Raw genomic sequence first — 12,765 nt, 5'->3', positions numbered from 1 at the left:
AAAGTGTAGGAATTTTCCTTAACAGATATTCAGTCTTAAAGCATTTTTATTAGACAATGTAGCCGCTGCGGCTCACTAGGCTAATCCTTCATCTGCGGCGTTGGCACACCGGGTTCTAGTCCCGAATGGGGCACCAGATTCTGTCTCGGTTGCTCTTCTTCCAGTCCAGCTCTCTGCTGTGGCCTGCGAAGGCAGTGGAGGATGGCCCAAGTGCTTGGGCCCTGCACCCACATGGGAGACCAGGAGGAGGCACCTGGCTCCTGGCTTTGGATCGGGATCGGATTGGGGGGTGAACCAACAGAAGGAAGACCTTTCTCTCTCTCTCTCTCTCTCTAACTCTGCCTGTCAAAACAATAAATAAATAAAAAAAGACAATGTGGTTCTGATATAAGGAAATAGAGATCAATAGAACAGAATAAAGCTCAAAATCAGACTTATAGAGACTAACAATTAAGATATTAGGGGATAACATTCAGAACAACAGGTAAAGAGAGATAATTTATTCAAGAAATACCTTTGAAATTTTGTTTTTTACCTAAGGCACAAATTAAATTCTTACACCAAATAATTTTCAAAAATCCATTCCAATTGGACCTAAATACAGAAGGGAAATATTTAGAAAAGGCTTTTGATCTCAGAACGAAGAGTCTCAAAATATCAAAAATATAAATTAAAAAAATATATATATATAAAAGACAACTTCCCCCCTAAATGAGAAAGACTCAACCAGGCATGTCTCAAAAGAAAAACTATAAATATGAAAAGAATCTCTAGAGTAATCAAGGAAAGTAATATACTAAAGTATTTGCATATAATATTTCCCACACACCAAGATGGCAAAAAAATTTGGTAATTTTTCAATTCCAGGTGTGGAGCAATGGGAACTCTCACATACAGCTGTTAGAAATATGAATTAGTATAAGCGCTTTGGAAGCTTAAATAGCCCTATCTAGTAAATTCCTTGGTAATTTTTCTAACTGAGCACCAGCATATATGAACCAGCAGTCATGTATAATAAGGTTCACAGCGAAGATGCTGAGGTGTAGCAGGTTATGCCACACTTGGGATGCCTGCATCCCATATCAGAGTGCCTGGGATCAAGTCTTAACTCCAGCTTCCAATTCAGCTTACTGCTAATGCACCTGGGAGGCAGCAGCTGATGGCCCAAGTACTTGGGTCCCTGCTATGTGGGAGACCTGGATGGAGTCCTAAGCTCCCTGCTTCAGTCTGGCCCACCCCTGGCTAGTGTTGGCATTTGGGGAGTCAACCAGCAGATGGAGGATCTTTCTCTCTCCCTCTCTATTGCTCTTTCAAATAAACAAATCTTTAAAAAAAGAGAGAGAGAAAGAGAGAGATGAAAAGAAAAGCCACAGATTAGGAGAAAATATATAAAATATCAAGATTCATAGCAGTAATATTTATAGCAGCATAAACCTTAACTCAAATGATCATCAAAGGATAAATTGTAGTTTATACAATGGAAGATATTATATTTCACCAGTGAACCAGAACTATAGAAATCAGCATGGATGAAATCTCACAAATATAATTTTGAGTTGGGAAAAAAGTCACAGGATTACATATGCAATATATTTCCATACATAAAAAGTTGAGGATACATGTACAGATAAAGAACAGCTAAGAAGTGATAAGTAAAACTTCAGGGTAACAGATACCCCAATGAAGGGAGAGGATGAGCCATGGCAGGGGCATCATACATCATTAGGCAGGGGCCCTCAAGCGCCTGAAATGACATGGACAATTTTCTGTATCTCCATGAAGTATTGTTCTTATTATTACTTAGACTACATATATATGCTAATATGTATTGATGGATATGATTTATTTAATAATAAATAATATATAAAACTTCATAATATATCCTTTGACATTAAAGTTTCACATCAAATTTTTTTCTGTGAAATCTGAACAAAGACACAAAAGATTGGGCAGAGGTGGTGGGGGTAAGCTGGGGAGTTGTGTTAACAAAAATACATACAATTATCGAGTATCAGGCCTTCATTTACCTTTTTTTTTTAAAGATTTTATTTTTGGGGCTGGCGCTACAGCATAGTGAATAAAGCCGCTGCCTGCAGTGCTGGTATCCCATATGGGCATTGGTTCGAGTCCTGGCTGCTCCGCTTATGATCCAGCTTCCTGCTGAAGCACCTTGTAAGACAGCAGAGGATGGTACAAGTCCTTGGTTCCCTGCATCCATGTGGGAGACCTGGATGAAGCTCTGGCTCCTGGCTTTGCCCTGGCCCAGCTCCGACCACTGTGGCCACTTGGGGAGTGAAACAGCAGATGGAAGATTCTCTGTCTGCCGCTGCCTCTTCCTCTCTGTAACTCTGCCTTTCAAATAAATAATAATAATAAAAATCTTATTTTTTATTTATTTGAAAAGAGGAGAGAGAGATCTTCCATCCTCTGGTTCACTCCCCAAATGGCTGCAATGGCCAGGGCTGGGCCAGGCCGAATTTAGGAACCAGGAACTTTTCCTGGGAGTCCCACGAGTATGCAGGGGCCCAGGGACTTGGGCCATCTTCTACTGCTTTCCCAGGCACATTAGCAGAGAGCTAGACTGGAAATGGAGCAGCTGGGCCTCAAACCAGTGCCCATATGGGATGCCGGCATCACAGGTGGAAACTTAACTTGCTACACCACAATGCTGGACCCCTTCCATTTACCTTAATGCCTCCTGTATCGATGTAAAAATCATTCCCATATCAAAAAGCCACACTCTTACTCTCTTTTCCCTCAGATTTTTTATAGCTGCTGTTTAAAGACCATCATCCTCTAAGAAATCCTGCCTCTTACCTTTTTCTGTGAGCTTCTTTTACATCAGCTTTCTCTTCAGATATACCACAGTACAGCTATGTCATATCTCTACTATTAGCCTATCAACTGTTTGATTAACTGTAAACTGTATGTAAAATACCCCAGCACCTTGCAAGTACCTTGTTTAAATTGCAAATTTAGTAATGTTGTTTAAAGGAATGAATAAACTTGATCTTTCAGAGAAATAATGTGGCTTTTGGAAGCGTACTGTTTCTATAACTGCTGCTGTTGCTTTTACTACTACTAGCAGCTAACAGCGAGAGAGTTCTTAGTATGAGATGAGATGAAATTATTTAAAACACTAAAAGTATAACCTCACTTTACAGTGACAAAACAGAACCACAGGGAAGTTAAGTAACTTTTCTAAAAGTCACTGCATGTAAATATCAGGCAAGGTTTGAGCCTAGTACTTCATTTACAGCTGTGTATAGAGCTCAAAAGTTTATCAGATTAGGAAAACATTTTTTAAAATTGGAAGAGGCTTATGAAACTGAGAGGAAACACAACTCAGAGAATAGATAAATGAGCTATTAGAATGGAGAGGACAAAGTATGAAAACAGAGACAATTAAAAATAGCAAATAGGAACAAAATCCTAAAAGGTCAAGTTATTATTAAAACCTAGAACATTTGAGCAGAAGTTCCACTCATGAAGAGTGAAAGGGCAATACCTTTGAGTCAAGCTGAGTTGTCACCTGCAAAGGTTTTGGCCTGCCTAGTTCCTCTTCACTCACCTGAGCACAAGCCTTTCGTCAGCTCTCTCTTCACCATCCAGGGCTCTCTTCCTTGTTCCAACAATAATATCACGCTTGGCTTAGAAAAGCAAAGTCCTGCACACATGAAAAGGAACAGAACTGGATCATGCTATGGCTGTCCTAGAACACACAACCAACCTATTGATCATGGCAAGGAGTAGGGGTGGGGAGCTTACACTAAGTCAAAGAAAAATTTATCAGGGACATGTATTAGAAGGATGGGAAAGCTAATGTGTTAGGCATAATTCAATAACAGAACTATCCATTACCAACTCCGTAGTTACTAACCCATCTACTTGGCACAGAGAACACACATTCAACCAGGCATTGCAGATACTATCAAAAAATTCACACTAGTGTAGCAAGGAGTCCCTTATGAGGAGAAATTCAATTTTGCAAGGAGAAGATATCCTTACCCAGTGATACCAAGACACTGTAGTTCTCCAGCATCACATTACTGTATAGGTGCCTTTGAGAAGAATCTAGACAGTCCCACTCCTCTTGGGAAAAGTCTACAGCCACATCGCCAAAGGTCACCAACTCCTGAAATAAAATAAATGAAATAACCTCTGCTCTTACCACACCCACCTCATTTAGTCTACCCCACTACACTGGGTTCTCCCTAATATTACATCTGCAAATATGTCAATCATTTTCTCACTCAGGGCCTTTGTACTCCTCAGATCATTCCATATGAAAACAGCAATGTTCCTACTCCGTTTCATGATTCCACTAATCCTGTTTTATTTTTCTCCACAGCATTTAATTATTTTGCTTATTTATTGTCTGTCTTCCCCCACTCCCAGTGAAAATGTAGGCGTGATGAAGGCAGAATATATTTTTGCTTTGGTCCTGCTATATCCCCAATTAAATAGTAATTGGCATGATCAGAAATTCAAATACTTGTTGAATAAACTGAATTAATGAATGAATGGTTTGAAAATTTCAAGAAGCTGTAAGAGGATCAAAAATGCACTGTAGGGGCCGGTGCTATGGCACAGCGGGTAGTTCTGCCACCTGCAGTGCCGGCATCCCACATGGGCGCCAGTTCTAGTCCCAGCTGCTCCTCTTCCAATCCAGCTCTTTGCTATGGCCTGGGAAAGCAGTAGAAGACGGCCCAAGTCCTTGGGTCCCTGCACCTGCGTGGGAGACACAGAAGGAGCTCCTGGCTCCTGGCTTTAGATGGGCGTAGTTCCAGCCGTTATGGCCAATTGGGGAGTGAACCAGCGGATGGAAGACCAACCGACCCTCCCTCCCTCCCTCTCTCTCTCTCTCTCTCTCCTTGCCTAACTCTGACTTTCAAATAAATAAACCTTTTTTAAAAAAATGCACTGTACCCACTTTAAAATGAGCAAGCAGAACACATTAACCAAAAATTTAAAAAGGTATATAACAGGGTTATCAGTCCCACTGACAGATGTTACAAATAAAAGCACTCCTTAAAAATAATAATAATAATTGTAACTGCTGCAGGCGCAGCGGCTCACTAGGCTAATCCTCCACTTGCGGCGCCGGCACACCGGGTTCTAGTCCCAGTCAGGGTGCCGGATTCTGTCCCGGTTGCCCCTCTTCCAGGCCAGCTCTCTGCTGTGGCCAGGGAGTGCAGTGGAGGATGGCCCAAGTGCTTGGGCCCTGCACCCCATGGGAGACCAGGAGAAGCACCTGGTTCCTGCCATCAGATCAGCGTGGTACGCCGGCCGCAGCGCGCCAGCCGCGGCAGCCATCGGAGGGTGAACCAACAGCAAAAAGAAGACCTTTCTCTCTGTCTCTCTCTCTCACTATCCACTCTGCCTGTCAAAAATAAATAAATAAATAAATAAGAATAATTGTAACTGCTCTCCCACCCTCTGCCAATGACACCAGAAATTGCTTGCTATACCTCTGAAAATTGTGCTAGACTAGGCAGAGCAAATATTCAATTGCATTAAATTTCAAAAACTTTAACAGAGAGCTACAGTGGCTTCTAGGTGCAAAGATTCCTTCCTCTGACGCACAGTCATCGGAAGTTGGGGGGGAGGGTCGGGGGGAAGTCTTATTTCCGAAAATGCTTGTACCACAGCACTTGAAGTGAGAGGTGAGGCAGGTAACCTCTTTGCTCCTCCTATCTGTTTCCAGACCATTTCCTCCCCCAACCTCACTAAAAACAACTAATTTTAAATTACGAGATCAGAGGAAATTTCTCCTTAGTTTAGTTATCTACAATTAATCAAAGACAGGAATTCTGTCATGGCTTGAACACTTCAGCACCAGGCTACTGCCACTGTCTCCAGTGCTATTCCTATCATAATCTGGTCACTTCCATATCCATATAAGAAACACCCCCAACAACCTGGCCTCTCAATTCTCTGACACCCACTCTCCTCCAATAATCGTGTCCTCCACTCCTCCACGGTTAGGATGCAGACCTGGTCACTACCAGTAAGTTCCAAATTCTCCATAATCCCAGTTAGCCCACTCTCATTTCCACCTTTTGTATTTCAATTTTCTCTCTGACACTCTCAATCAGGAAAATTTTCTTGACCTTACAAGAACATAACGATTCACTGGTTTCACTGTTCCTCGTGCCCACATACCTTCACTTCCTAGCACAACCATTTGTTCAACTTCCCCACCCCTCTCTCATGTAACTGTAACCACCTCATTAAACTAAATCCCTCTTTTAGTTTATTTTGTGACTATACCCTAAGAAGCTGAACTTTGCTAGAGAAAATCATACCCACCATGCTAATTAGTTTAAGTTAATGATCCTTACCCTCAAGTGGGCCAAAATGCTACCAACATTTCCCTAGTCCATTCTTTCCCACTCTAATAAATGAATATTTGATGTTTTTGACTTTCTGCTCAAACTTTCCATTCCTCCTTCCATTCCACTACTCTCATCTGATGATCTTACTTTGTTTCACTGAGAAAACAAAGCCATTCAAAGAGAATCTCCTCAAACTCTCTCCACAACATTTATACTCTTATCTGCATCTGAGCCTATACTCCTATATGAAAACCTGCCTCATTACCAGGAAATTTGGGAGAGAGGTCCAGGCTGTATATCAGTAACTATTGGCAGGGCCAATGCTGTGGTGAAGCAGGTTAATGCCCTGGCCTGAAGTGCCAGATTCCCATATGGGCACTGGTTCGAGACCTGGCCGCTCCACTTCCAATCCAGCTCTCTTTGGGCCCCTGCACCCACACGGGAGACCAGGAAGAAACTCCTGGCTCCTGGCTTCAGATCAGCACAGTTCCAGCCATTGCGGACAACTGGGAGCGAACCAGTGGATGGAAGACCTCTCTCTGCCTCTCCTCTCTCTGTGTAACTCTTTCAAATAAATAAATAAATCTTTAAAAAAAAAAAAGTAACTGTTGGCACATAAATGGTATTTGAAGCCATGAGACAAAGTAGTGAGTATAAGAGAAGAGGCTCAGGGACTAAGCTTTGGGACACCCAAATTAATAGGTACTTAAGTAGCATGTAGTGAATGAATGACGTTTGGGACAGAACTAGAATGAAGACGTTGACCTGTTTCTGTATCTGAAGGAACAGTTATTCAGGCTGAGGGAACAGCAAGTGCAAGGAGCTGCAATAAGAACATTCTCAACTAATTACAAGGAAGCTGCTGTGGCTGGAACAGGGGGCATGCGTTGAAGATCAGGAGAGAGAAATTAGATCAGGTCAGAGGGATAGGAATGGACCAGATTACACAGGGCCCTGTTGGCCAAGACTTCCACACTGACCCTATCTGAGATAGGAGCTCCACTGGAGGGTTTTCAGAAGTGGCAAGACTGGTTACCCAGAAAAGTTTCAGCAAAAGGGAAGTTAATGTGTTCTTGGTTTGAAAACCTGGAAGGTATTTCAGGAAAGAGAGCAAACACCAGCTCACCTGGTACATGGCTTTAAGCAGTCCCACAGCCATTCTTTCTTCCTGCTGGCTCTTCTCTTGAGAAATGGCAGTGTCCTCAGAGGACTGAGACGGGGAAGAAAATACAAGCAACGCGGCTTGTGTTGCAGCATCCAGAATCACCAGTCTGGGCTCTTTGCGCTTCTCTCTCCTCCTGCTGTAAACTTTCCTCCAATGAAGAATTTTTTTTGCATAGAATTTTAATCTGTGCCTAAATTACTTCCTAATTTTTATTTTAATAAATAGATATTTACAAAACAAGACTCTGAGAAACTTCATCACTTACATAAAGTCACAAAACTAATAAATAATCACATCAAGATAATGGGTGGGCACGTGGCACAGCGGTTGAGACAACTGATACGCTGGTTGGCATGGCCCATTCCATAGCGTTCCAGCCGCAACTCTTCCTGATTCCAGTTTCCCGCTAATGCACACCCCTGGAATTCAGCAGGTAATGGCTCAAGTACTTGGGTCCCTGACACGCTTGGGAGACCCAGATGGAGTTCTCAGCTCCTGGCTTCAACCTGGCCCAGCGCTGGCTGTTTCAGGCATTTATTTGGGTGAGTGAACTTGTAGATGGAATCTCTCTCTCTCCCTCCCCACCCCCTTCAAATAAAACTGAAACAGTAAATAAAAATGTTAAAACATCAAAGACAAGGCTGCCTGAATCCTCAGGGCTACTCTCCAATCAATCAGTGATTCTGACACTTGGTGGCATAATGACACCACCTGGGTGGCTTTAGCAGATACTGGGTGTCACCCGGTTATCACTCAGTACCCTCACATATCCAGTCTTAAAAACTACAGTGCCAGCTGCTTGCTCCAGACGCCATGGGCGTGGGCAGTTTCACCCGGACACCTTCCCCCAGACCCCAAATCTCGAACACTACGGTATCACAGCCGACGGTGTCATTCACACATCCCAGTCACAAAGAGGCCGCGGGTACCCGCACAACCCTGCCGCACTCACAGCCTTACGCTCTAGGGCACCCATCATCGACCCACACCCGCAGTCACACAGATAGGCGTAGACAGGCAAGTGTGGTGACAGTCTCACACGGAGAGGGGCCTGGGGTCGGTGTCAGGGTGACCCACAGGCCACTCCTCAGCCCGCTCCCTACCTGCAGAACTGAACTGCGGAAAGAGCGCGTTTCCGCCCGGAAACCTCCACTAGGGCCTCACGCCCCGTCTAAGAGTTACGGGGAACCCAAATACAGCCGGCCCGGAAAGAAGCGCCTCAGCAGCCTAGGCCTCCGGAGGACACAAAGGGACCGACGGCCCAGTTCCCGCGGGTGCCACTGGGAAATGTAGTCCGCAGCAGAGTCCGCGTACCCCGGCTCCGCGCCGCTCTGGGTTGCTAGCACCGCCCCCTCGGCACCGCATCCTCGCACTCCCTCAGCCCCCGGTCTTCCAGAAAAGAGTCCGAAAGTCCGTTTTCCTTTCAGCTCCGAGCTTGGGCCGGGCACCGGTACTGCGCCGGGTGTCACAGGGAACGGTGTGCAAGCACAGGGCTCGGCCTACCTCCGTTACCAACACACAGCCACAACCTAACTGCAGGGGGAGGGGGGGCGGTTTGGGCGCGCACACTGCACTACTACACAAGAGTGGCTGACTTCCTAGAATCCTACTGGAATGCCGGAAAAAAAGTGGAGTGCCGGGAGATAGAGTGCGCAAGCGCGTTTTGCTTCCTTCCGCCCGGTCCTGCTCCCCGCCGCCCGCGTTATTGCTTTGGAGTTGGTTACTTGAACGCAGCTCCACCCCTACATTTCCACTTGGCATTTCCTAGCCACCCTGCTGTGACTCCGCCCCTGTGACAGGTGTCTGCCTGGACCCCAAGTTTGTCTGAAACATCCTTTGCATTCGAGGTGGAGGCCCCCATGGCTGCTCTCTGAGACTAATGCTGGCGTCTGCAGCTTTCCCGGGTTTGCCTGCCATATTCCTTGGTGCGTGCCTGACATGGCTGGCACCTTTACTTTTCTGAGATTTCTTCTGAAGCTCCACGCTTGTAGCTTCATTTTTGTAACACTCCATGCAGGCCCCCAAGTCCTGCAGCACAACTCTTTTCTGGCCTCAGAGGCCTGCCTTTGAAAACTTGGTAGAAGCCACCGTGACCATATAGCTTGGATTCTGCACACCTGCAAAGCCCGCTTCACCTGGACCACACCAAGGCTTGCCACCAACAGGAGCCACTCCTGCACCCTGTCGAGTCCGGACTGAAGTGGCCTCTGAGAACTCTGCCAACAAGCCAGAATCCAGAGCTGTCCCTGGGATTTCAGGAAGCAGTTCTGGCCGGTAATGGGAGGGACATTTAAGATCCCCGAATGCCCTCCGAGTCTTTCTCTGATCGTCTTGCCCATAAACACTTGGTTTTCTTTTCCTTGCACTAATCCGTTTAAAGAAAATAGTTTCTCTAACTCAATTTCCTGTCCCAAACAAGTTTTTTCTTCCTTCCTTCTCTGGACAGGCTGAAATTGTTCGTGCTCTGCTCCCATTTGCTCCTGATTTCCACTGCAAAACTTACTAGCAGTAACATTAACAAGCAACACGCAGGCAGCCAGAACGCTTGGCTGCCTTGAGATGTCCTCCACCAAACACGGGGTCCACCATCTTAAGTTCAACCTCCCATGAAGTCACACTCCAGATTCTCTGCCACCATGTAGCATGGGTGATCTTTTTTTTTTTTTTTTTAAGATTTATTTATTTATTTGAAAGTCAGAGTTACACAGAGAGAAAAGGAGAGGCAGAGAGAGAGAGATCTTCCATCCGCTGGTTCACTCCCCAACTGGCTGCAACGGCCGGAGCTGTGCCCATCCAGAGCCAGGAGCTTCTTCCAGGTCTCCCATGAGGGTGCAGGGGCCTAAGGACTTAGGCCATCTTCCACTGCTTTCAGCTGAGACTCAAACCAGCACCCATATGGGATGCCGGCCCTGCAGGCGGCGGCTTTACTCCCCACACCACAGTGCCGGCCCCAGCATGGGTGATCTTTAGTCCAGTTCCTAATAGAATATTTAGTTCCATCTGAAAAACTCATCAGCATGGCCTTTACTGTCCACACTTCTACCAGCATTCCAGTCTTCTAAGCCTCATCAGAATCACCAATGGCACTGTTTGTAGCATTCTAGACTTTCTCTAGTCTGCTTCTTCAAATTCTTCCAACTCCACATATTCAGGTATATCCCACTTCTCGGTACCAGTTTTCTGTATTAGCTTTCATTACTTTTACTAAAACACCTTAGTTGAGCTTCTTGGGAAGGAAAAGGTTTGTTTCAACTTAACACTTTGGAGGTTCACAGTTCAAAATCAGGTAGCTCCATTAGTGGGCCATCTGGTGGAGGCTAGCTATGATGTAGCATGTGCAGAGGGAAGCTCACATGGTAAGTCAAGAACCAGAGAGAGGAGCTAGGCCAAACTCCACTTAAAAAGCCAACCCTTTCAAGAGAACTACCTTCCAAGGGCAAGCCCCCAGTGATACTAAAAGCCTCCCACTAGCCCCACCTCTCGTCTGCTATCATCAGATGAAGTGTCCACCCTAATCCATCAACCATTAGCATTAATCCATTAACTGTTAATGCAAGATTTTGGGGCTTAAATATCTACATGATTTTTGGGGAGCCAAGTACTGTTTAATCCATAACACTTTCTATGCTCTGTAGCACAATTGTCAGCCATGGTTGACAATGACTAATTGCTGATTTCAGAATAGCTAGTGGGATTTTGAATGTTTCCAACGTAAAAAAAAGATAAATGTTTGAGATGATGAATATGCCAGCTACCTGTCATTATACACTGAATACATGTATTGAAATACCATACAGTAATCCATAAATATGTATAACTATTATACGTCTGGGCACCAATTTTTAAAAATTATAGAATGCTACTAAAGCAGTATTCAGGGGGGCATATGTAACACTAAATACCTACATTAGAAAGAAGGAAGGTTTCAAATCAATGACTTCATCTTCTACTTTAAAGAAACTAGAAAGAGGGGCTGGCGCTGTGACATAATAGGTTAAGCCTCCACCTGCAGCACTGGCATCCCATATGGGCACTGGCTCAAGTCCTGACTGCTCCACTTCCAATCCAGCTCTCTGCTATGGCCTGGGAAAGCAGTTGAGGATGACCCAACTGCTTGGGACCCTGTGCCTACATGGGAGACCCAGAAGTTCCTGGCTCCCAACTTCAGTCTGGCCCAGCACAGGCTGTTGTGGCCATTTGGGGAGTGAACCAGTGGATGAAAGATCTCTCTCTTTCTCTTTCTGCAATTCTACCTTTCAAATAAATAAGTCTTTTTAAAAAATAAAAAACAAGATGAAGAATTTTTGTGAAGATGGAAATATTTACATCTTGAGTGTATAAATATAAATATACAGGTTGTTATATATTTATGATTTTATAAGAGTTGTATTGAGGGAAGTTGGATAAAAAGTTTCATGTGATTTCTCTCAGTAATTTCTTTTTTTTAAAAGATTTATTTAGTTATTTATTTATTTGAAAGTCAGAGCCACACAGAGAGAAGAGGCAGAGAGAGAGCAGAGGCAGAGAGAGAGGCCCTCCATCCACCAGTTCACTCCCCAGATGGTCACAACAGTCATAGCTGCGCCGATCCAAAGCCAGGAGCCAGGAGCTTCCTCCGGGTCTCCCACACGGGTGCAGGGGCCCAAGGACCCGGACCATCCTCCACTGCTTCCCCAGGCCACAGCAGAGAGCCGGATCAGAAGCGGAGCAGCCGGGTCCCGAACCGGTGCCCACATGGCATGATGGCCGCTTCAGGCCAGGGTGTTAACCCGCTGAGCCACAGCGCCAGCCCCTCTCAGTAATTTCTTAAGACTACATGTGAATCTAGAATTCCTTCAAAAAGGAAGAAAATAAATACTAAGATGGCAGACCAAAGCTAAACTATACTAAATGTTAACTTACTAAATATGGAAAATGAGTAATACTGTAAAAAAAAACTGTTAGTAAAAATGGCGCAGTCTTATCTGTGGTACCATCTACGCCACGGATGCCATCTTAGGCTCTGGCCCCGTGGCCACCTTGCATAGTAAGCTTCGATCAATCGGTCGGTCAGTCGGTCTGTCGTAAGCACCTTGGCCCAACTACAGGTGTCAGCTCCACCTCCACTCTAATGGGATTCGCTTCTCCTACTTCCCTGCCCAGCTCCCTCCCACCCCTGCAAATGTATAACAGGAACTGCTTCCAGCACACGTGCTCTCTCTCCTGATCCGTCTCTCTCTTACTCTCCCCTCCTCTCCCCTGGTCCATCAGGCTTCCCCCACC

The 12,765-nt window shown here is 45.1% G+C and overlaps 1 protein-coding gene across 4 annotated transcripts in view; it reads right to left on the bottom strand.

Annotated features, from left to right (window-relative positions):
- Window positions 1-9,023, bottom strand: part of LOC133747816 (zinc finger protein 568) — a 187,629-nt gene extending 178,606 nt beyond the window's left edge. Inside the window, exons 1-4 of one of the 4 annotated variants that reach the window (XM_062176192.1) lie at window positions 8,607-9,023; window positions 7,465-7,651; window positions 4,009-4,135; window positions 3,572-3,667 (exon numbers count right to left, since the gene is read on the bottom strand). In XM_062176192.1, coding sequence (XP_062032176.1) covers window positions 3,572-3,667; window positions 4,009-4,135; window positions 7,465-7,497 — 256 coding nt within the window. In that variant the 5' untranslated portion in view covers window positions 7,498-7,651; window positions 8,607-9,023. Of the gene's footprint in view, window positions 1-514; window positions 591-3,571; window positions 3,668-4,008; window positions 4,136-7,464; window positions 7,652-8,606 lie in introns of those variants that run through there. The other 3 variants (XM_062176193.1, XM_062176194.1, XM_062176195.1) reach the window with 3 other exon arrangements.
- Between the last annotated feature and the right edge of the window lie 3,742 nt (window positions 9,024-12,765).

This window comes from Lepus europaeus, chromosome 19 (assembly GCF_033115175.1).
Source record: "Lepus europaeus isolate LE1 chromosome 19, mLepTim1.pri, whole genome shotgun sequence".
Taxonomy (NCBI): domain Eukaryota; kingdom Metazoa; phylum Chordata; class Mammalia; order Lagomorpha; family Leporidae; genus Lepus; species Lepus europaeus.
Note: the sequence above shows the minus strand (reverse complement) of the source record. Positions and strands in the feature narration are given on the sequence as shown.